The 25,204-nt window shown below is 43.3% G+C and overlaps 1 protein-coding gene across 2 annotated transcripts; it reads right to left on the bottom strand.

Moving 5' to 3' along the window:
* Nucleotides 1-298: 298 nt before the first annotated feature.
* Cfap36 (cilia and flagella associated protein 36) lies at nt 299-21,003 on the bottom strand. 2 transcript variants are annotated; one of them, XM_057772618.1, is made up of 10 exons: nt 20,716-21,003; nt 18,953-19,017; nt 17,841-17,942; nt 13,847-13,961; nt 9,291-9,378; nt 6,398-6,449; nt 3,826-3,928; nt 1,133-1,272; nt 843-992; nt 299-464 (listed from the first exon to the last, which is right to left on the bottom strand). In XM_057772618.1, exons 1-10 carry the CDS (start codon nt 20,828-20,830, stop codon nt 363-365), a joined length of 1,032 nt encoding a protein of 343 aa, XP_057628601.1. In that variant the 5' UTR covers nt 20,831-21,003; the 3' UTR covers nt 299-362. The 2 variants fall into 2 exon arrangements, with proteins under 2 accessions (XP_057628601.1, XP_057628602.1); XM_057772619.1 differs by having other exon boundaries at nt 1,133-1,182.
* Nucleotides 21,004-25,204: the final 4,201 nt, after the last annotated feature.

The raw sequence follows: 25,204 nt of genomic DNA, 5'->3' as shown, positions 1-25,204 counted from the left end.
ACCAGTTTCTCTCTGTAGCCCCTTTGGAAGAGAAAACATGCACATTTTTGTCTTATTTTATTTATTTAGGTTGTTTGAGACAGGTTCAGGTAACCTAGGCTGGCCTCCAGTTTGATCTGTGCCTAAGGATGACCTTGAACTCCTGATCCTCCTGCTTGCTAAGATTATAGGCATGCAACACCATACCTGGCTCTATGCAGAAATTTCTGTTAAACTGCCTTCCCTCTTGCCCTTTACCTGTTTAAAGTAATAGCTTATAGTTGCATTTAGAAAGCAGGTATTTGCTTGAAACTAACAGTCTTGTTTAAGGATTAAATAATTTATTTTTAAGAAAATTTGAACTGTTTTGCTAACTCTTCATATTACTTATTAATAACTTCTTCTTTAAGTTTTTCTGCAAGTAGTCGCCTCTTTATTAATGTTTGTTTCTCCTCTGCTGTCATTTCTGGCTTCTCTGTCATTTCCTTTAAGAAAGAAAAGAAGAAAAGACAAAAATTAAAAATTAGCTTTATATGTCTAAAATTCTCAACATGCTTCAAAAGAACAAAAAGGGCATTTTCAGTAAAACTTAAAAGTCAACAACCAAGTTTCTCAAATGGCTAAGGTAAGACAGACCATCAACCCTGAGGAACTCAGCATGGGAAGTCAACAGAGCTGTATAATGAAGTGATTATTTCTGCCTCACAGAATTCCCAGCTAAACTCTCCTGAGAGAAGATTTAGCAGTTGTACTAGCAGATGGTTCATTTGAGTGGATCAAGCACCAAAATTCATTGAAGACTTTATTACACAAACCAAAATCTCTTCCCCTGCTTTGCAGTTGACCCATTAAACTAGCCATACCTCCACCTCCCTGGTAGGCTTTCCTTTTTGCTCAGTATTCTGGATCTGTTTTGCCCTCATATCCTTTCTCATGGACATTAGCTTATCTCTTTTCTGCTTGAGATAGTGTTCTCGTTGCCGTAACTCTTCTGTTCCAAGTGCTGACAGATTCTGGTTCAGATAAGAGAAGGAGCTGTCAATATTCAAGTCCACACAACACTTCGACATCTTAATATTGGTCAATATTAAGTTGTAAGATCCTAATGAATGTATGACTGTGTCTTGCTCATAGTAAGTTAGCTTTTACTTACTGCTATTGGTCCTTCCATGTTCGAATGTTCTAAACCAGGAATCTTCAGACCTTTTTGTGGGAGGGAAAAAGTTTCAGGCAGCAGCTCCATCTTTCTTGCCAAAGGTTGTACTGACTGATTAGCAAAATGCACTTTAACTTCTGGTAGTAAACAGTGAGACCAGTTATGGGATATTGTAACTTAAAGGACCACACTTATGGAAAACATTGATACTTCCTAATTCAAACAGCACACAAGTACCTCACAATAACATCTTGCTTCTAAGCATGTGACTGTACACTTAATGACACTGATTTTCTGTCTTACAACATTCGAAAACAGCAGTGGCTTGTTTTCTATTACATACTGAAAGGAACTACTAATGCACTAAGAAAATGTAACCATTCCTACAGCAAGGAGAAACTTCAAAGTACATGTAATATAAGCATTCAGTAACACTGCCATAGGTATAATTAACATTCTACTTGCTTTTATAGTCTACTTTTTATAAGAAAAGCGGGGGGGGGAGGCGTTGGGGGTTTTTGGGTTTTTTTTTTTTTAAGCCTAGTAAAATGACTTAGAAAGTTAAGTCTCTGGCCACCAGTATGATGACATATATGAGTTTGATCTTGGGACCTACATGAAGGACAGAACCAACTCCTGCAACTTGTTCTTGACCACATGCATAGAGCACACAGTGGACACAAGCCTCTCAGTCTCGCGTATACATGTACATCTGCACACAAATCATCACTTTTGAGAGGGTGGGGCTTAGGAGATGGTTCGGTGGGAAAACAGCTATGAGAGAATGAGAATCTTAGTTTGGATACCCCACACTCATTTAAAAAGCTGAGCCTGGCAGAGGACATCACCAGAGACAAATGGAGCTCAGAGGCTTGCTGGCCAGTCAGTGAGTTCTAGGTTCAATGAAGAGACCCTATCTCAAACAATAAAGTGGACAGCAACAGAGGAAGACAACCTCAACCGCTGACCTCTACATGTCTCATCCATGAGTATTGATATATGTGCACACAGACATATGCCACATATACACAGCAAAAATTAAAAGATAAAAACATTTTTAATTACATGGGCTATGAAAGAAAACAGACATACAAAGACATTAAAATGATAGAAGTAAAAAGGAGCATGGTACATATCTCAAAAAGGATTAATAATCCTTCCAGGTATGTATAGCAGCAAAGAAACTTGGCAAGATCGCTGCTGAGGAATAGAGAACAAGCTGACTGCACTGCCAGGGAGACCAGATAAAATCCTTTGCAGGCTCCCATGAAAAGATAATATAGAGCGGCACTTCCCAAACGGTCTAGACGGAGGCCACAGCACCTAATGAGTCTAAACAAGTAACTGCTAATATTCAGGTCACACTAGAGACCATTTTACTAGAAGCAGTCTTGGCTCCTCAAACAACCACAGAATTGGAGAAGAAAGGATTAGAAGGCCTAATGAAACAAATTCATATCTGGCAACTCCATCACAGAAGAGATGCTATTATTTTTAGTAGGAACCAAGAGAAGACAGGAATAAAAGGGCAAACAATACAAATCAAACACCCTGATTCTTTTAAAATTAGGACTTCTTACTAGGTAGGGTCCCATCACTTTATATGAAGTGATCCCAAAAGTCTGATATACCAATTTTACAAATCCTGAAAAATCAAAAATCAAGTAGAAGTTATCTGCCACTTGTTTTGCTATTGACATGTATACTATTTTATGTGGTCTCTGATGAAATTCTGGGTTTTTGTTTTTATTTATTTAGTTACAGGATCTCACTATTGTCTGGCCTATAGATAGAACTCACATACAGAAAAAAAAAAAGACCAGACATAATAAAAGTGCAGAAGGGAACTTTATAGCCCTGTTTCTGTCCTACACTCCTGACCAGTGTTAGCCTGTTCCTTCAAAACCAATGAGCAAACAAGAATAAAGTGGAACTCTGACAAATGGAAAAACCATAATTCGAAAAGCAGACTGAGGCAGGTGGATCTCTGAGTTCAAGGCCAATCAGTACAGACTATTTCAAATAGTATTTAGAGTCGGAAGGCACATTTCACTACTCAGGAGCTCAGAACACTTGTGAAGTCACTTTCCTGAATTCATTATTTAGGAAAAAAAAAAAACCACAATGTCTATCTCACATTTTTTATCTTTTCAATTCATAAAAGATGTTTAAAACCAAAGAAACTTGTGAAAAACTAAAATCATGATCATGATTCAATTTCTGTTGCAGTTACTTCTATACAGTATAAGAAAATATTCAAAGTGGATATGATACGTACTGAACAAGTTCATCTGCTAGCATTTCCTTTAAGGACATAATGAATAACTAAACACCTACAAAAAATGTCTTATTTTCTACTTTTACCTTAAGGTAAATTTTAAAGGTAATTTTCAATTTTAACCCTCCAAGTTGAGCTTCCAGCTCACAAATACAAATGTGATTATATGCTATTGAAATTGTACAAAAGCTGGTGGCTCCCTCAAAGAGAACTGTTACTCTCTGGATTCCAAGCTTCACTGAGAAATGTGGAAATGGCATGCTGGCTATTTCCTAGCTGCAAACAAACTCCACTTAAAAAACCTTGTAAGTAGCAAAGCCACTCAATGTTCCAGGCCTTTGAGGTGAAGCGTGCTGTGGAGCAGCGGTTCTCTCAGGGCGTGTGTGTTAAAGTCAGTGCTCCTCAAGCTTACCTGAAGGTGGCTGAACAAAATGTTCGCCATCCCCTTGGGAATTACTCATTTTTGCAGCTTCAGGAGTATACACTGGTGGGTCTTCCATTTTAGCCTCTGATGACTTCAGGATTCCATAACACAATTTTTTAAAAAGGAAAAAAATTAATGTTGACCAATCAATAGTTAAGCAATCCAAAGATCATTTAAAACATGACTGTGCACTGAGCTAGTGAACAACTTCCCCAGGATATTAAACATGTAACATTTTATAGATTCTACTTTTCCTTCTTTTTTGTTTTTTGTTTTGTTTTTGGTTTTTTGTTTGTTTTGTTTTTCAGGACAGAGTTTCTCTGTGTAAAAAACCTGGCTGTCCTGGAACTCATTCTGTAGACCAGCCTGGCCTCAAACTCTCAGAAAACCTCCTGCCTCTGCCTCCCAAAGACTGGGATTAAAGGTATGCGCCATCATGCCCAGCTAGTGCCTACTTTCTTATTTAACTTTTTTAGACTTATTTTGGTGTGTATTTCACCTGCATGTATGTATACTGCATGTTTGTCTAGTGCCCACAGATTGGAAGGGGGCATCATAATTCCCTGGAACTGGAGATAAGATGCTGTGAGCCACTGTGTGGGTGCTGGGAACTGAACCTGGGTCCTCTGGAAGAGCGGCATACTCTTAACTGCTAAACCATCTCTCCAGCTCCTATACCTCCTACTTTTTGAGGCAAGTAATATTCTGTTTCAAATAATGCAGTACGAATGATAACCAAAGGAGTAGGATTAAGGATGAAGAAAGAACCGTGGTGAAAGCCATGGTTGATGTTTCAACACAAAGGGGTCAAGAAAACAAGGAAAGTAAAATTTTTCTCTTTTCTTTGAATTTGATTATTTACTTGGTAGCATGACCATGGATGAATGAGGAAGACACTGAACAATCGGAGGAACTTTGTGGTGGTTTGAATGAGAAATGGCCCCACAGTCTCCTGTCTGAATGCTTGTTCCCCAGTTGGACTCTGGAAAGAATTAGGTGTGGCCTTGTTGGAGGAGGTGTGTCTCTGGGGGTGGGCTTTGAGGCTTCTGCCTGCTGCCTGTGGATAAAACATAAACTGAGCTACTGCTCCAGTACTATGCCAATCTGCCTGCCTGCTGTCATGTTCTCCTCCGTGATGGTTACGAACTCGCCCTCTGAAATTGTAAACCATGCCCCAGTTAAATGCTCTCTTATAAGTTGCCTTGTTCATGGTGTCTCTTTACAGCAATAGAGCAATAATAAAGACAAGACTTTATAAAGAATTCCCTAGAACAGTATATCAGTGATATTACCATTTTTGATGTGATGCTCTGAGCCTTTACCATGAAATTTAAACGATAGGTTGCCAGACTAATGATATAAAGTGAGCAAATTTAAACTGACAGAATTCTAAATCTGGGTATAGGGAAAAGGCTAGGGATTAACCTATGACATATAGTAAGCATAGGCACTGTCACTGAGCTACACCCCTAGCACCAATAATTACTTTCTAAGAATTTATAAAGTATACTCTTGTAAGAAAGTATGTGCACACCTTTAATCCCAGCATTTGGGAAGCAGGGCCAGGCAGATCTCTGTGGGTTTGAGGACAGCCTGGTCTACATAACAAGTTCTGTGCCAACCAGGGCTACACAGTAAGAGCCTGTTTCAAAAAGTAAAAATAAAAAAATCAAGCTTCTTACCCAGCTGTGAACTCTGCAAGCTGTAATACTGACCTGGCAGACAGGATAACCATGCTGGTGAAATAGGCATGACCATTGTGAAGTAAAAACAACTGCATTTGAATGGATCTGAGGCCCACTGCACAGGGATCTCATATGTGGTACAAAAAAACCTCTAAATCCCACAGCTGGGGAGGTCCTTCTGCAAGGGGACTTCCTATTGCCCTGTGAAATGCACAGGCTGTTAAATCCCACCCACTGATGAGTGCTGTTCTTCACCACAGAAGCGTGTCTGGTTTTTGTTTTGTTTTTTTTTAAGTATTCATTTTGATTTTATGTGTATAAGTATTTTGCCTGACGTATTATATATACTGTGTGTATGCCTGGTACCAGAAGATGCCAAATCCCCTGGAACTGGAGTCATGGACAGCAAAGAGCCACATATGGGTGCCTGGGAAGCAGCTGACCTTTAATCCCTGCATATAAAATGAAGATGGCATTCCCTAAGCCAGACTAGCCACAGCGACAGCGACAGAATCTGGGTTCAGCACGAGACCCTGCCTCAATATAATGTGGAGAAACTGAGGGGCCACCTGACACCAATCTTGCCCCTCCATACATGCACATGCACACAGGCATGTGTGCTTACACACATGCTAACACGCATATATTCACACAAGGCACACCAGTACCTGCACCAACCAGAAGGAAAAGGTATTTTCCATCTTTTAAAAAAAAGGATAAAAAGTAAAATATAAATATTTTGACTTGCCAAAAATATATGGCTACTCTGAGGAGTTCTGTAGAAACTTAAATGCTAATAGCAAAAGCCAAGAGTAGGTAAGAAAGAGGCAATGCCAGTAAGACAGACTTCTGCTGCATCTACATCCTGCAAGCACCTGCTTTTTTCGTTTCCTTTCTTCCTCCTGGTCATATTCTTCTTTTGATTTTCTGCAACATAAGAAAGTTAAAAGTTAATCTGTTTTGTTTTGTTTTTTGAGACAGGGTCTCACTATATAGCCTTGGCTGCCCTGGAACTCACTTTGTAGACCAACGAGGCTGGCCTCAAACTCAGAGAACCTCCTGCCTCTGCCTCCCAAGTGCTCCGATTAAAGGTGTGCGCACCTACCCAGTAAAAGAGTAAATTCCCCATCATCAAAGAATATGCAGCATGGTAACCTGGCTATATGTGGACGAGGGGACCTACGGCACCATCGCCACCGTGTGGACGAGGTGTCTCTCCAGAGATGGAGAACAGCCATCTACACCCTGCTCCACAGGCCGACACTGCAGAGTGGAGATAGTAACAGACTATATTGGTTACCTAAGGAACCTACCTGAACAACCTCCAACAGATCTCAAATTCTAAACCTCTTTGTTTTTTAGTTAGCATACAAATAAGTGACCTAAACCCACATTTTTTCCCTTTTGTTTGTTTTGTTTTTGTTTTTCAAGACAGGGTTTCTCGGGGCTGGAGAGATGCCTCAAAGGTTAAGAGCACCGCCTGCTCTTCCAGAGGTCCTGAGTTCAATTCCCAGCAAACACATGGTGGCTCACAGCCATCTATGAGATCTGGTGCCCCTTCTGGTCAGCAAGCATACATACAGATAGAACACTGTATACATAATAAATAAATAAAACAAAACAAAACAAAAGACAGGTTTCTCTGTTCAACAGTCCTCTCTGTCCTAGAACTCTCTCTGTAGCCCAGGCTGGCCTTGAACTCTCAGAGATCCACCTGCCTCTGACTCCAGAGTGCTAGGATTATAGGCGTGCACCACCACCGCCTGGTCTAAACCCATATTTTCATGGCAAACTCCATTAGGAAAGACTCATTCTGGCCAGAAGTAGTAGGCACATGTCTATAAATCCAGTACTTGGAAGGAAGAGGCCGGAGGTTCGGGTATTTAGGGTCATCCTCAGCTATATACTGAGTTTGAAGCTAGCCTGAACTACAGACAACTGGTTCAAAAACAAAAATACAACCTTTGATTTGATTCTCTTAGAAATGCTACATCCAGCCCGGCACACGCCCTTAATCCCAGCACTCAGGAGGCAGAGGCAGGCAGATCTCTGTGAGTTCGAGGCCAGCCTGGTCTACAGAGTGAGTTACAGGACAGCTAAGGCTACACAGAAAACCCCTGTTTCTAAAACCAAAAAGAAAGCCGGGCGGTGGTGGCGCAAACCTTTAATCCCAGCACTGGAAGGCAGAGGCAGGCGGATCTCTGTGAGTTCGAGGCCAGCCTGGTTTTCAAAGGGAGTTCCAGGACAGGCTCCAAAGCTACAGAGAAACCCTGTCTCGGAAAACAAAATAAATAAATAAATAAATAAATAAATAAATAAATAAATAAATAGGGAGGGAGGGAGGGAGGACGGGAGGGAGGGAGGGAGGGAGGGAGGGAGGGAGGGAGGGAGGGAGGGAGGGAGGGAGGGAGAGAAATGTTACATCCTTCCTGATGGGGCTGTCTCCCCTGTTCTGGTCTGTCCAGTGGCATCTGAGCTGTCCTACCACCTTCAGTCTCTTTAAACAGTTCAGAGGCACTCTGACTAGGAAATAGCTGAAGTCGACTATCTCCCATGCCCACAGCTAAGCTTTACAAACTAAAAATCTGAAAGTATTAACCCAACCAAAATAGTTTATGCTACATCAGCCCTAGCGGGAGGAACCCTAACAACCCTAATGAGTCAGGAACCAGTCACAGCAAGAGAAGAAGAAAGGCTGCGGAGACCCCTCAAGACAGTCCAGGGCAACCGCCAGTCAACGCAACCAGTCCTCAAGACAAATACCCTCCCTCTGCACACCCAGAAACTCAAGCTCCCAACTGCCCCCGCCACAGGGCAGGATCTGGCAGGAAAGGGCTATGTTCGTTTTTGTCCCCAGACTCATTCACATCCCGTAAAATTAAATTAAGCCTTGGAATTCCTGTCATAGTTTCCCACTATGTCCATCTTTCTAAAGTGACTACAAACATCCTCACAGACTCAAAAATTACGTGCTACTATGGTTCCTCCCTCCAGAGCTCCCACAGTAACCAGGAGCAAGGTCTTCAAGGAAAAATAGTGCTCACTAACCTTTTTTGGTTAAAGGGTTACACATCCCATGCCAAGCACCAGGTTGAGATCGGAAGAAGTGATTGGCAAGATACTCCTCTGAGATCAACACCTCCCACTCTCCTCCCTAGGTTACAGGCCATTCCTCAGCTGGGCAGCTGGGGCAGGTGGGTACAGATGCCCAGCCTCCAACTTTGCAGCACCAGCATGAATGGCCTCTAACACAGCAGACAGGAAGAACTCTGCTCAGCCCAGGTCACACTCTACCCTTCCCTATTAATCCGCCAAGTCTACTGCAGTTTTTTTTCCGTTGGTGGCTAGTTCCTTAATCCCATGAGAAAGGGCATGTCGGGTAAGGGTAGGGAAATCCTCTCAATTGGACTGATCCAGAATTTATGATACAAAAATATTTTTCTACAGTTAGATATAATACAAATTAGACATCTCACATGAAAATCTAGAATGCTCTGAAAGGCTTTAAATTGGGAAGGTTTGGATTTCAGGATTTTTGATTAGGGATGCTCAACCTATCTGTGATCTGTGCAAGTATCCAAAATCTGAAACACTTGGGTCTTAAGCATTTGAATATGGGACCCTCAAGCTGTGTCACATAACTAAAAACTCAACAATCATTTCGTTGGTCTTGCTAGGTGGTCATATTTTCTAGGGAAAAGCTTACACCCATTCAGATCATACACAACACTATTAACAGTTTACTCAGAAGCAGATGAAGCAGCTCACCTGAGGACCTCCCTCAGGATTTTCATCTCTTCCTGTTCAAGATCACTGACTACATCGGTGCCGTCAGTTAAGCAGTCGGGTAAGACACCTGTTCAAAACCAAACAGCACACGGAAGACGTCAACCAAAAGCACTTCTCACTGCTGCGGTGCATCAAGGACAAAGCAGTCTATAACTGATGACTTCAAATTCTTTTCAAGCCTTATCTTCTTAATTATCTTCCATTCACATTTTAGGGACTCAGTCCCACAACAGTCACAATTTAGTCAGAAACAATTCATAGTAATATATATATATATATATACACATACATACACACACACACACACATACAGTCTTTCACATGATTAAGTAAAAAAAATTAAAACTTGAAAAAAACTGTATGGCAATACAAATATTAGATGTTATGGTCTTCCATTATCACACAGTATCTACTACTGATATCACTTATCCAGGGTTAATGAAAGGCTTTTAACGGTGAACCTTAAGTGGGAACGTTCACAAAACAGAGCCGTGTTTTGTTAATGTCTCCATGTGAACGGCAGCGTTACCGAGAGGGCTCTGCTCATGATGTGCAGTGACAGCATGTGCTGAACATGTAAAGCATTTGTGCAGATATTGCCAATAGCTTTAAATCACAATTGTGCTAATTTTCACCCCTCTCGCCCCTCCCCTAACAGATTCACGGGAACTAATTCTAAGTGTTGGTTTAGTTTACTTCTGCCTCGAGGCTGGGAGTGAGTGCTCTGCTCACGCCTGTGCTCTACAGCACTGGCAGGGTGCACCTTCATTTACCTTCCACTTCTTCCTGCAAATGTGCACAGTGGGATTCTGGGCTTGCTCTAAAGTCATTTAATATTCCAGTTCCCTTGATGTGCACATGCATTTTGGGCTAAACATTCTGTTGAGTTAATTGCAGTCATTTGTATGGGAAGAGCAGGAAGATGTGTGCGCACCTCACCCAGGGGAGAGTGACACCGTAAACACAGCATCTGTAGTGGAATTTGGTCAGTCAAGAGCTCCCAAATCCCTTCTCCTAGCAACTTCTTCTTCTTCTTTTTTTTTTTTTTTTTTTTGTTTTGTTTTGTTTTTTGTTTTTTGAGACAGGGTTTCTCTGTGGTTTTGGAGCCTGTCCTGGAACTAGCTCTTGTAGACCAGGCTGGTCTCGAACTCACAGAGATCTGCCTGCCTCTGCCTCCCAAGTGCTGGAATTAAAGGCGTGTGCCACCACTGCCCAGCTCCTAGCAACTTCTTTAAGGAGGATTAAAGGCAGGAACAACACAACACCAAGAAATTCTTTCAAATTGTCAAAATACATTTATTCCAAATTATTTGACCAGATACAAACAAGAATCTTTGCATTTTTCTTAGAGGAAATAAAATTCACCAGGCAGTGGTGGCACAGATCTTTAATCCCAGCACTCAGGAGGCAGACAGAGGCGGACTTCTGAGTTCAAGACTAGTCTGGTCTACAGAGCAAGTTCCAGCATAGCCAGGGCTATATGGAAAAACCTTGTCTCAAAAAAAAAAAAAAAAAAAAAAAAAAGTAAAGGAAGGAAGGAAGGAAGGAAGGAAGGAAGGAAGGAAGGAAGGAAGGAAAATTCCAAACATCCTGCTTTGAGCACAATCAACACTAATCTACTACTGGCCCCTGATATAAGTTAAGCAGCACAGTTAAAGACTGCACTGGAAGCTCCAATGCATGCACAGGGCGAATCGCCCTCTACTGTGACACTGTGACTGGCAGCAGTCACTACTCCACTTCCTCCCTCCTTCTCTGACAGCCATCACTGAGGTCGGACCCTCCCTCCCTCACTTCAGGAGAATGGTGCTTGATCGCTCCAGCTATCACAATGGTCTCATCCTCTTCCAGACAGTTTAGAAAAGGGAAATGACCCCAATCCTGTGCAATGGGGCCTGAGTGGTGGGCTCTCGGAGGGCTTGCACGAAATGTTACCTTGCTAACAAACAAACAAACAAAAAAAGTCACACAAAAGGCAACATTCCTTTCCTCATGAAACACTGAGTCTGCATTGGAAGCAGAAAAAGAGGCTGGGAATGTCAGAAGAGAAAAATGCCAAGTGTCAGAGGCCTCGGAGACATCACTGAACCACTAGAGTAACCAATTCTGGGCTTTTCTTCCTCTGGACTTCTTTTTTTTCTTTAAGATTTACTTGTTATATATACAGTGTTCAGCCTCCATGTATGCCCGCGGCACAAGATCTCATTATAGATGGTTCGTGAGCCACCTTGTAGTTGCTGGGAATTGAACTCAGGACCTCTGGAAGAGCACCCAGTGCTCTTAAACTCTGAGCCATCTCTCCAGCCCCAAATTTATCTTGTTTTGTTTTGTTTTTGTTTTTTCGAGGCAGGGTTTCTTTGTGTAGCTTTGAAGCCTGTTCTGGAACTCACTTTGTAGACCAGGCTGGCCTCAAACTCACAGAGATCCGCCTACCTCTGCATCCCAAGTACTGGGATTAAAGGCATGCACCACCACCGCCTGGCTCCCTCTGGACATCTTGATCAGGGATACTGTGCTAGATAGTTTTATACAACTTGACACAAGCTAGAGTTCTCTGAAAGAAGGAATCTCGGTTGAAGCAATGCCTCCATAAGGTCCAGCTGTAGGACATTTTCTTAATTAGTGACTGATGGGGGAGAGCCCAGCCCATTGCGGGTGGTGCCATCCCTGGGCAGCTGGTCCTGGGTTCTAGAAAGCAGGCCGAGCAAGTCATGATGAACAAGTCAGTAAGCAGCACCCTCCATGACCTCTGCATCAGCTCCTGCCTCCAGGTTTCTGGCCTGCTTGAGTTCCCGTCCTGACTTCTTCAGTGACGGACTATGACGCAGAAGTGTAAACCCTCTCTCTCCTCCCCACGCTGATTTGGTCGTGGTGTTTCCTCTCAGCAGCAGGAGCCCCGACTGACAAGACAGAGACTATGACATCTAACTACGCCTGCCATTTTCACTGGGGCTCTTTTACTGGCAATCTGGAGCAGACAGCCTATGTATAGCTGCAGAAATAATTGTTCCCTTTTTATAAACATCGAATTTCCTTAAATGGCAACGTGAAAACTAGAGTCCGCTAGTCAGATTCACTATTCTAACAAACCTTGTCCTCTCACAACAAGTTTTACAAATATAAAGCAATTATCCCCCAAGCCACATTAAAGCTAGTTTCAGAATATCAAGAAGAAAAGACTTTTCAGAACAAAGCATAGTTGAACAACAAAAAAGAGACTCTTCCAATTTTATCTACTTCACAGTAACTCGGCTGTATCTCCTGTTTCAGAGTTGAGGTGCTGTTCTGTCTTACCCACAGATGACAACGCTGTGACCCATTGGGAAAAGCAGCCTAACTTCAGAGCACAGTTACGCTAGTGGCTGTCTAAAGAGGAAGGCTCAACTCACAGTCAGCACAAGATCTACAACATTCTGATATTTGTCTCATAACAGAAGCGCTACTTGTTGGGCTGGTGCGAGGGCTCAGTTAGTAAAGCTGCTTGCTGCCCATGCTGATGGCCCACGTTTGGTTCCTAGGATCCGTCCTGAAAGCTGTCCTCTGATCAACAAATGTGTGCCCTGGCACATATGCTCCTCCCCTCAAATCAAAAACAAGTCCCATTTATTGCACATTCTACACCCTTGAGGGCAAACAGCTCCCATCCCATCACAAAACAACCAAAGGGTAAGTCTGCTGCCAAACTAGTCAAGTGCTGGTCCCTGTAGCCCAGGACCAGCAGCTCCAGAAACAGCTGGGAACCTATTGAAGACAGGGAGGATCAGGTCCCACCCCAGACCCACTGGGGCACAAACTGGAGCTTGCCAGTTGACTCTAGAGCTTCCTGGAGCCTGAAAACCATTTCCTACTAAGCGACAAGCCAGGCAAGAGTGACAAGCAGGGCCAGACGGGAGGTGGAGCTGTCTTTAATCCCAGTAATCGGGAGGCAGAGGCAGGCAGATCTCTGTGAGTTCGAGGTCAGCCTGGTCTACAGAGCTAGTTCCAGGACAGAGAGGGCTGTTACACAAAGAAACCCTATCTCAAAAAGAAATTTAAAAAAAGTCAGAGGAGCCCAGTGGTGGTGGCACATGCCTTTAATCCCAGCACTCAGGAGGCAGAGGCAGGCGGATCTCTGGGAGTTCGAGGCCAGCCTGGTCTACAAGAGCTAGTTCCAGGACAGGCTCCAAAGCTACAGAGAAACCCTGTCTCAAGAAACCAAAAAAAAAAAAAAAAAAAAAAGTCAGAGGACAAAGGAGTCCCCCTGTGTTCTCAACCACAGTCATTCAAAACACTAAACTTAATTAACACAATGGCCTGACAGAAAGGCAAGCCTCAAATAAACTAAAGCATCATTAAATTCCTATCTTCTTTCATTGAAATGTCACACGCCAAATTTTGAAATTTATATCCTTAAATCTTTTACTTTACCCAAAGACTTTCAAATGTGAAATAAATGCAGAAAAGGTAATACTGTTTTCGATGATTAAAAAAAAAAAGAAAGATCAAGCCTCCAAAAGGCTCCAGTTAGTACTCGGATTCTAAGTTCAACACTTTACCATTCCTCTCCTGGATTATCCGGATGGCTTGAAGCTGCATCTCAATGTTCTTCTGGACCATCATTGCTTTAAAGATAGTGAAGTCCTCTGCTGCCAACACGGGCTGCAAAATGGCCTGTGGGAGGAAGTCTGCAGGTTAAACTATTTGCCCCACGTTCCTCTCATCATTTGCACTGACAAGCAGCACATTAATTCAGGGACGCTGCATCAGTATCATGGCCAGGCGACTCAAGTGAACTCTCACGACGTAGCCCCAGTTGGCCTCCAACTCCTAACTCTCCTGCCTTGGCCTCCCAAGTATTGGGAATGCAGGTTATATAGCTATACCCTGCCAAGATTTTTAAAGCCTTTAAAATAGGGTTCTCAGACTAAGTCACTCAACTCCCAGGCAGGCCTCCAGGGGTCAGACTGGCTGCCTCCTTTCCCAAAACAAATGGAAAACAACACAGCGGTCTGGTTTATTTTTCTAAGTTATCACTTAGATATCTAGGTTTGTTTTTCAGCCCACATAGTATCTATTTGGTTTACATCCTATCTCCTGAAATTTATTTGGGGTTTAATAACTATTCCGGAACTGTAAAATTATCCCTTAAAGAAACTATCAAGTCACACCAGGCGGTGGTGGAGCACACCTTTAGTCCCAGCACTCAGGAGGGAGAGGCAGGAGGATCTCTGAGTTTGAGGCCAGTCACGTCCAGAGAGTGAGTTCCAGGACAGTCAGGGTGACACAGAAAAATCCTGTCTTAGAAGAAAAAACTGTACCAAGTTAAACTAAATGACAAGAAAATGGAGTATTACAGGTGAAGACTAAAGTGGGGCTGGAGCAGCGGCTCAAGGGCAGTCCTCGCTGAGGACCCACGCTCAATTCCCAGTACCCACAAGGTGGCTCACAACCATCTAACTCCAGTCTTAGGGGATCTGACACCCTCTTCTGGCCTCTGAGGGCACCAGGCATACATGTGGGACACAGACATACATACAGGCAAAACATCCTTATGCATAAAATAAAAATAAATCTTTAATAATAATAAAGTTATCTACCATTAAGAGTACACACACAACTATTTCCTTAACTATTAGTAATGTTACATTTAGCCAAGAAAAACAGTTTCTAATTAATAAGCAGAATAAGATTTGAAAAGCATGGAAACCCAAAGGAAACACTCGGGTCTTACTTTACCAGAATTTACTTTTCAACTCCACCTGAGACCAGTGGAAAAAGCTGGCCACACAAAACCATGCTGAGGTAACACAGACGGTGCTGTTCACTAGAAGGCAAAGACAATATTCTCACAAAGAACACCATGACCAGAGCCTTCACCGAAGAATCCCACTAGGAAGAGATAAGCCCTTCCCCCACGAGCCAGCTCACCTTCTAGAGGCGCAGCCTCAAAAGGAAAGGCAAGAGCAGCTCTGGGCGGCATCTACAATGAGTGCGCTATAAGAAAACGATACAGCACTCCCTAAATTCTGTCTGCGTGACCAGGGGTCTACCTCAGGGCAGGAATGGCAAACATTAGCTGCGAGCTCTGGACTGAAAGTGATGTGAGCAGCTTGAGTCTGAACCCCTTCGGGGGTTAGGCCACCACACAATAGTCATGGGGCTTCCTGGCCTATTAGTGACACCAAGTACAATCCTCACGGGCAAACCTTTAGAATAATACTGCTACTCTGTTTTATTTTTGGCTTTTTGAGACAGGGTCTCACTCTGCAGCCTACTGGCCTCAAACTCAATTGTAAGCTTCCTGAGACACAGTATTGGGGTTTACAGGCGTGGGCCATAACACCAGCTATGGGCACTGCTATTGAGATCAATGTGGCAAATAAATTTTCCAGCAGCAAGCTAGAGATTGAACTTGTAATTGTGATCTTTGACCCCTCTTAATAAATCAAAAAAAAAAAACTGTTAATAAAGCATATTCCTGGGGGCTCAGAGGTTAAGAGCACTGGTTGCTCAGAGGTTAAGAGCACTGGTTGCTCTTCCAGAGATACTGAGTTCAATTCCCAGCAACCACATGGTGGCTCACAACCATCTGTAATGAGATCTGGTGCCCTCTTCTGGCCTGCAGGAATACATGCAGGCAGTGTATATACAATAAATAAATAAATCTTTAAAAAAAATAACAAAATTAATTAAAAATAAACAAATAAAGCATATTCCTGAGCCCTGTTTCAGACATAAGAAGCTATAATCTTTATAAGAGGAGTGTCCACATACGTCTATACATTAGTTCTTAAAACAAAGGTTTCAGAAACATTGCATATTAGAGAAGAAGAGAATCTCAATAGCAAAAGCCAACCTCCATTATGACTATAGGCACAGTAGCACTGTGGCCCTGGATATTATTTAATCCCTGGCATCAATAAAAATAGCAGTAACACTTTTTTTTTTTTTTTTTTTTTTTTTTGGTTTTTCGAGACAGGGTTTCTCTGTGGCTTTGGAGCCTGTCCTGGAACTAGCTCTGTAGACCAGGCTGGTCTCGAACTCACAGAGATCCACCCGCCTCTGCCTCCAGAGTGCTGGGATTAAAGGTGTGCGCCACCATCGCCCGGCTAGCAGTAACACTTTTATAGTATTTCATGGAGTCTGAGATTACAGAGATTAGTAAAATAGGCCATTTTATGTGTGACTCAGAAAAAACTACCAATTAAATAATAACTATCAATTACATAAAACATTCTTATTTTAAATATATTATAATATAAAAATTTGTCTCTGGGACTAGAGAATTGGTTCAGCAGTTAAGAGTACCCAGATTCAATTCCAAGCACCCATATAACAGCTTACAACCATTTGTAAGTCCAGTTCCAGTGAATCCAGTGCCCTCTTCTGACCTTGCTAACCAAATACGAGTATTTGCTCTTAAGATCACCATCTGAGTAAGAGGGACAGCCCCGTCCTGAGCCTCGAGCAAGGGCTTCCAGGGAGACTGCCTGCGCTGGAAAGCTTGCTCTCCCACCAACGGAGCTGCAGACTTGGGAGCAGCTGTGTGCTCTTTCTCTGCTTTCGTCTCCTCATCTATAGGTGGAAGCTAAATGGTACCAAGAAGATAAAGTGAGTAACACCAAGCATATGTCTAAAACATCAATTAGGGAATTGAGCAAGGTGGTTCACCCTTGTAATCTCAGAACCTGGGAGGGCAAAACAGGAAGCCTATAAGTTCAAGACCAACCCAAGCTACATAGTGAGTTTGAGGCTGGCCTGGTTACACAGCAAGTCCCTGTCTCAAAATAAATAAAATAAAAACATCTTTTAAAAGCATATCAATTCACAAGAACTCTCAATAAGCATTACATATGTACCTATCAGCCACTCAGCACGGCAGTGCAGAACTAAAAGACAACAAAACCAGTCCCATGAACATCAGAGATGGTTCAGCAGTTAAGAGCACTTGCAGCTCCTGCAGAGGACCCAGGCTCACTCCCAGCACCCACATGGCAGCTCACAGCTAGCCCTAACTCCACTTCCAGGTAGATCCAAGCCCTCTTCTGACCTTCATAGGTACCAAGCACGTACACATACATGTAGGTAAAACACTCAAAAACATAAACAAAAATAATTTCATAAGAAGTCCCAAAAACTAGAACCTGCATTTGCTACAAATATAAACAATAAAAGGCAACTACAGAATTATCAGCATCCTATAGAAATGAAACCAAAACCAGATAAATTCTGTCATCTTAACAACTCTGAGAGCAGGATGCTTATTTCTAATTCCATCAGTGCACATTACTTAAGGTGGTTTAAAAAGAACACATCCAGTTCTTTTTAAATAACTCCAGTTACAAGGAACCTGGTGCCCCCCCCTTGACCTCTGTGGGTACAGACACATATATGGTACACATGCATGCAGGTGAAACACCCATACATCCGGTGAATGTTTCCACCACACACAGTGTCTCATATCACAACTCTTACACCCCCACAATCAAACACACTAAATTTAATAGAAGCCCTGGGAAAACAAGACCAGCGTAAGACAAGAGTTAATACCTGTGACGTGCGTGTCTTTGCCAGAGGGGAGGTGCATGCTTCTTGAAACTGATCTTCATTAATTCCTATTTCTTTCAGGTAACTTTCTAACAGCTTTTCAACCTAAATGGGAAAGGTTTAATATTATCATTTACATAGGAAAAATCTAAATGGCATTCTGACTGCCTAGAATGCTCTTTGTAATTAACATAAATACTACTATATAAGACATGGAAGTAATAATGTCTTTCACCAGTAAACTAACAGCAAAAGTGGGGTTTTCTTGCCAGGAATCACATGGAGTTTAACTTCCTCTACTGGAGTAGGCTGAGTTACGACAGTGAACATGGTGCAACTCCTCTACCCACTGCCTTCTTTAAAATACTCGGAGCATGCGGAGTAAGAAAGGGGAGGGGGAGAAGAGTAGTGGAGTGAGAAAAATGTATAGCTTAATAAAAACAATTAAAAAATGTAAAAAAAAACCTAAGACAATTTTAAGTAAGGGAAGCACAAACCTTGCCTAGAGGCACCAGCTAAATGGGAATTCAATTTACAAATGAGAGATTCTATTGCTACAATAAATCATCACTTAAAGTCTAAGACAGAAAAATGCAAAATCACTGGAAATTATGAGCCCGAGAATATGGTTAACGCGACCGGAGCAGGATGAACTGTGAGGCTGAAGAGCTGCAGAGGGGTTTGGCAGCTAGGAGCAGTTGCTGATGTCCAGACCAGTTCCCATGCCCAGCACCCACACGGGGGTTCACAATCATCCACAACTCCAGTTACAACAGACACATATATGGTGCACATGCATGCAGGTGAAACACCCATACATATAAACTAAATAAATCTTTAAAAAAACAATTTTAAATAACTTCAATTTTAAAAAGCACTTTTTTAATTTAAAAAGATTAAGAATTATAAAATGCCTCTTAAAGATCAGTGAAGCCAGCCAGCCATTGTGGCACACACCTTTAGTCCCAACACTGAGGAGGCAGAGACACATAAATCTCTGCGAGATCAAGGCCAGAATGGTTTACATAGTGAGTTCCAGGTCACCCAAGGCTGCACAGTAAGACCCCCCCCATCTCAAACAAAACAAAACAAAAATCAGTGGGAAAAATACTCACTAGCTCTTTGTATTCTTGATGAATTTCTGTATAGGTCAATTTGCTTTCTTCTTCATCATCAAAAACTAAATTTATAAGAGAATAGAACAGTGTCAAAAAAACAAATTATTTCATTAAGTACAAATATAAAAACTTTACAAATGGACTTGCAGGAGCCTGTTCTTCCTTTCCACCCCGTGGGCTGTGGGGTTAGGCTCACAAGCCATCTCCCCAGCCCCTTTCTTTCTAACATGTATGCGCCTGCACTCGCCACTTACAGGTGTGTCTTCTCTTGGTGGACTATAAACTTCTCAAACAGAGGGTTTCTATCCCCAGTTTCTGTTCCAAGGTAACTCAATATATATTGAAATGTTGATACCACAAATCTGTCTAAATTAATCTTTAAATTATCTGAAGTAGAAAACAGCACAGTTTCCCTCATGTTCCCGACATTATTCCTCTTTACTCTGCATGCGTTCTGGGAGACACTGCACATACATTCAATACAAATGCTACTTAAACTCTTTCAGACAGTTCTGAAACCACATCACTGCAGCATGGTTGTAAACCCAAGCTTTGCTTCTCTGTAAAAATGTGCCATTAGCTGTGACTAGGGAGAGGACCAGGCTCTTGACACCTGTGGAGAGAGGACATGCCCCGCCCTCTTTCCATTCAGCATTTAGTCTCAGGGGCTAAATGAAATCAATGGATGAAATAGTCTCTTCTCAAGGAGGTCAGGCTTCTCCCAGGCTTCATCAATCTTCTAACAGTATTTTAAATTCTTCAGAGGGATACAGGTAAACTACGTTGCTATTTGAACCTCCTTAAAAGTTACCTGCAAACACACTTAACTGGTGCTTGAATTTTAACAGTTAGAATAAAATAAAAGGTTCAGTGGTCAAACAGCAATCTTTCTTGACTAGATCCATGGACTCTCAGGGTCAAAAGAAGCCCTGCAAGACAATGCAGGATAAGAACCCTCTGTTAGCTGAATCCAGATGTACTCAGATACTGCGAATGCCTGGGAACCCATTACCTTTCTGACTGGCCAGCTCATCCTGGAAAAGCATAAAAACACTGCCTTGGCTGCGTTTCCCTGCAGCTTGTACTCACCCCAGCTCTACCGCACCGATCCTTACAAACAAGTCTAATCCCACTAACCTATGACACAAGCTCAGCGGACTGATGAATAGTGCTACCCTTCAAGGGCTGCCAAGGTAAATAAAGGCTGGGTGTGATGTCGTTTGTTGTCCTTCTCTATGAATACACTTCACTTTGTCTTTACGATATGAATCCGGGTATGAAGCGACCAGAATGCGGGGATGCTGATCCTTTGAATGTATTGCACATCTGCATGCCTCAATTGTTAGAAAGGTCTTCTCCCCATCACCTGCTTTGGTCCTGCTGGGGAAATCGCATGACCTTCTTTGCAGATGAAATGGCCAGAGTGAATAGTTTTCATTTCGTAGACTGAGCCCACAGGGAGACATCCAGGAGTCCAAAGAACTCGAGGGAAAACAACGCTTCTCCCAAGTAACTGGGGAAGATGCTGGTTACCCAGAAACGTGTGGGATGAAGAGGCAGGCCGAACATGGTATTAAAGTTCAGGATATGCGCTCAGGCCGGAATGGGTGGCAGGTCTTGGTGCCCTCTTTCAGGTCGGCAAAGAAACCCCCATCCCACCCGGGGAAGAGGCGAAAGCAATTCCTTCAACAAAACTAACCCTAGGCCCCGGCGGGCAGAGACAACGAGTGATATTCACTTGTTCAGGGTCTGGTTTTTACCTTCGCATTTCTGCTCCACAAAGTCCAAGATGGGGATGGACCAATCCGGACCCCGCAGGAACCCCGCGATGCTCTCCACCACCCATTCCACCTCGTCCTCTTCTTCCGCAGCCATCCCGCCCACACCGGGCGACGCGGATGCCTAGGCCAGACTCCCCCGGCCCGCTCGAGCCTTTCGGCCGCAGGAAGCCGACGGAGAACGCAGGCAGCACGGCCCCCGCCGTCGCCAGGCCCCCTGCTTAGACACTACAAGCCAGTTAACGTAAAATGGTCGCTATGACAACACACGCAGCGGCCGGAAGTGAAGCCTGAGTCCCCGCCTCCGAGCATGAAGGGGGCGGGGCGAGGGACGTTTCCTATTGGCTGGAAAAGACCGGTGCGGAGCAAACGATAGCCCTCCGCTCATTGGCCCGCAGTTGCTAGGCTGAGCGCAGAGGGGAGGGCATTGGCTACAGAGCCTGGAATCGGCGTTCGCGCTTCCAATGGCGCGGTGGGCGTGGCTCCCTCGGACTCCTCCCACCCCTAAGAGTTTTCAGATTCTCTGGCCCAGAAGCGAGCTTAACTCGAGGACGATTTGGAAATAAAAAGCTGAGCAAAGCTCCGTGAGGTTTACTGATTGGTTCTGCAGTCCGCTTGCTTGGTGTATTTCTAAAAATGGGTCTTTAACCCTTAATCTTAGGTAACAATTGCTAAATTTATGACAAGGACAAAGTCAAAGTTAATCTTCATTTAAATAGGCCGCCTTAACCAGTTTTTAAAAAGAACAGTGAGGCCCCGCTGTGTTCCTACTTCAGGGCCAGAGAACTCCCAATCACACACACACACAAAAAAAAATCTTATAACGGCCTACACCTTTAATACTCTTGATAGGCGAAGGCAGGCGGATCTCTGTGAGTTCCAGGACACCTAAGGCTAACCTGTCTCAAATAATAAATCTTGACATCAAATTCAGCCAAAAGACCTGACTCCTGAAACTTAGAAAGAGCCTTCCCCACCTTTGAGGTCTAGATAAGCCCAGTTCCGGTCTACTAATGAGAAATCTCTGTCCTTGACATAGCGGTAGACTAATTCAGTTCCCCCACATCCCTCTGAGAGTGGTGAGGAGAAGAGGGCCAGAGAATTCAACCTGCAGCTTCATGAGAGGGAGGGTGGAGAAACAGTCAGAACCAGAGTTGAGTGTGGTTGGCCACCAGCAGCAGAGGACCAGGTCAAGCTGGGGGCAGGAGCTCCTTGCTGGAAGACCCAAGAGGAACCATGTGGGTATAGAGACAGCCAGAAGACATGAGTATCAGTCCCCAAAACCACAAAGATGTTGATGGAGAGAGGGCTCACCTGTCAAGTTAGCAATTGGTATGTTAATCAGTTCACCCTTTCCTTCTGTTCGAGAATTCAGTTGTAGACCAGGAAGTCCTATCTGTGGGGCTTTTTCTTGTTACTCTGTCTATGGTCATGTATCTGTGGAGGTTAGAGAGAGGTCTTTATTCCAACCAGCTCTAAGTTGATAATAAGGTCTCCACTCTAGTTCCAGTATTCACTGAGAAGCCATTCATACAGATACTGCTCAAGCAAGCACTGAGACCCAAGTACTGCAGGTAATGAAGGCTATACCATAACTTGTTCATGGCGACAGCAGCATGGCCAGGGTTCCTGGGAGCCACCTACTCTGGTGTTATAAATGAGAATGTCCTCCATAATTTCAAATGTTTGAATATTTGGTCCTCAATTCATGGCACAGTTTAGGAGGGTTGGGAGTTGTGGCTTTTGTTGCAGGAACAATGTCACCAGAGGTGGGTTTTGAGAGTTTAAAGGGCCATTTCAAGTCAGCTCTCTGTTTCCTGCTTGCAGTTCAAGATGTAAGCACTCAGTTTCTGATTCAGGTGTCGTATCTGTTGCTTGCCGTCATGCTTCCCCGACATGACAAATTCTTACCCTTCTCGAACTATTTGTAACACAAACAAACCCTTCTATATGTGGCATTGATCCTACTGTTTCGTCACAGCGATAGAAAAATAGCTAGTATACCCACATACAGATTGTGGTCAGTTTCTGGCAGGAGGACCACATCATGTAAGAACTAACAATACCACTCTGCATCACACAAGGCACCTCGACATTCTGTAGCTTTGCCCGTTAAATGTTCTGTTTCCAGCAAGATGGATGCCACCACGGATGCTCAGGGTGACTGCTGGCAGTGGAGCAGAGCTTGAAGTGGGGGAGACCCTCTGCAGCTATAGGGATACCAGGCAGGTGACTGAGCTGAGGTACTACAGATGTCAAAAGGGTGATAATAATGTTAGCCCCTTATCTTAAACAACTAGTTTATTGAGCCTTTGGAAGTCCCTCCATGACAGATGCATCATGATGGCCACCTGTATGCTCACAAGAAGGAACAACATGCCATGACTTTGCAGCAGCCTCCACAACATCCTGAGTTAAAGTCGAAGGCTGGAGAGAGGAAGTTCTGAGTTCAAGCTATCCTCCCTTCCAGATCAAGGATGTGTTTAGGCATTTCCAGAGAGCAGAGATAAACACACAAGCAGTGGGGGAGATACTCATAGTGGCACATGAGAAAAGCTACAGACAGAAACAGTCATTTACAGTCAGTGATCCCACAGTCTTTTCCAAGTGGGGCTCCCCATTAGAGAGTTATCCACCTGGTAGGTTGACCCATTGAACACTAGTTGTCATCTGCTGTATACTCCCCTGGCCTCTAGCAGGACAAGTCAGTATGAAGTAAAATTAGTTTATTAAAAATGCTCTCAATATAGTCACTAAATGTGGGTTTCATATAAATAGGCAAGCACTCTATCACTAAGTTATATCCCCAATCCTTTTCTCAATTCTGTTTGAGATAGGATCTCAATAGTTTACTCAGGCTAGGTTTAAACTAGCTCTATCAAGCAAGACTTGAATTTTTGTGGTTCTCCTGCCTCAGACTCCCATGCAACTGGGATTTCAGACTAGTCTCTGTCACAAACTCAGCTTTGGTGCCTACTGAAGTGGCATTGTTCAAAGGATCTCTAAGAATTTTTTTTTCTCCTGGGAAGTGTAAATGGACTCTTACCCACTTGCTCCTAAATGCCCCATAGCAGCTTCCCAAATACTTGACTTGGAGGCTTAATGTTACTTATAAATGCTCAGCCAATAGCTTAGGCTTATTACTAACTAGCTCTGATGTTTTAAGTTAACCCATATTCCTTATTTACACTCTGTTATGTGGCAGTACCCTTATTAGTATGACACATTCATCTCCTGCTCTCTGTGTCTGCTGACAACTCCTGACTCCACCCTTCTCTTTCCCATCATTCTCAGTTTGGCTTTCCCACCTAACTTTATCATGATCAGCTATAAGTCAGTCACCTTTTTTACTAAAGCAATCACAATGACATATATTCAACCAGTGTAAAAGAATATTCCACAGCATTTCCCCTTTTTTGTATAATTAAAAAGGAAAGTTTTAACTTTAATGTAAGCAAGTATGTATGTTACCAGTGGTCTGGAGCTGCAAAGATATCCTGATTTATCAGGAAGCCAGACTATATTTAGAGCTGCAATAGGACACCTCTGTAGGGGTAGAGATGCAGCTGGAGGCTGGAGCCACAATAGCCACCTGGAGGGAAAGCTGTCCTGACTTGTGAGGAAGCCAGGCTACCTGAAGTTGGGGTGCAGTGGGGGATGGACTCCCCATAGGATATAGCAATTCTGCACTTCTAGAGAGCTGCTACAGCTGACCTCTGAGCTGTTCACTTAAGGGAATGTCCTACAGACCTATCAGCTTCTTCTTGTGCCCAAGATGTTACTTCTGCTACAGCTCTGCTAAAAGGGAAGCCCCTGCAGAAATGTAGCAATCTCTTGCTGCTCAGGTACAAAGTTACTTTTTCTGCTTCCCTAAGGGAACATCCCAGAAAGGTTATTCTGTTCTTCTGTTTTGCCTTGCTCAGCCCCTCCCCCCACCAAAGGGAGCCTTGCTTAGCCCCTCTAAGGGAATGTCCCAGCAAGGTTTTTCTGTCCTTCTGTTCTGCTCAGCCTTGCTCAGCCCCCCTAAGGGAGCTTCTCAGCAAGGTTTTTCAGCTCAGTCCCCTAATGAATGTCTCAGCAAGGATCTTCTATTCTATGCCATTGAATGAAGATCTTCACTCAAGACTCCTCTGAGAAAGAGATTTATTTAGGAAAGAGGAGTCCATGAGTCAGGTGCTGAAAGATAGCCAGCAACTGAACAGGCAGAGGGGCTTATATAGGGCTTCTTAGGGGTGAAGTTTTCCCAGGGAGAAGGTTTTTTGTTTGGTTGGTTTTTGCACAGGGGCTGGTTAGTTTTCCCTGTTCATGAATTGGTTAGTTTAGATCGTCAGGAGCAGATGGTTATAATTTCAGGGCCAAACTTCTTCTTTCAGTTGTCCTTTTTAGTCTTTTATCCCTAAACTTGGGGCCAGGAAATGTTTCTTTCACTGGCTCTGATTCTAGGGACAAAGTGTGTTTCTTTGGCACTGGT

Source organism: Chionomys nivalis, chromosome 6, assembly GCF_950005125.1.
Source record: "Chionomys nivalis chromosome 6, mChiNiv1.1, whole genome shotgun sequence".
Classification (NCBI taxonomy): Eukaryota; Metazoa; Chordata; class Mammalia; order Rodentia; family Cricetidae; genus Chionomys; species Chionomys nivalis.
Note: the sequence above shows the minus strand (reverse complement) of the source record. Positions and strands in the feature narration are given on the sequence as shown.

What these genes read in the sequence shown, in the direction of transcription:
- Cfap36 (XM_057772618.1), bottom strand. Translation starts at nt 20,830, where the DNA reads ATGGCTGCGGAAGAAGAGGACGAGGTGGAATGGGTGGTGGAGAGCATC. An exon ending in TGTGGAGCAGAAATGCGAAG is followed by an intron (nt 19,018 to 20,715) that starts GTAAAAACCAGA and finishes TTATAAATTTAG; the next exon opens with TTTTTGATGATGAAGAAGAA. An exon ending in AGCCTACCAGGGAGGTGGAG is followed by an intron (nt 465 to 842) that starts GTATGGCTAGTT and finishes TCTTTCTTAAAG; the next exon opens with GAAATGACAGAGAAGCCAGA.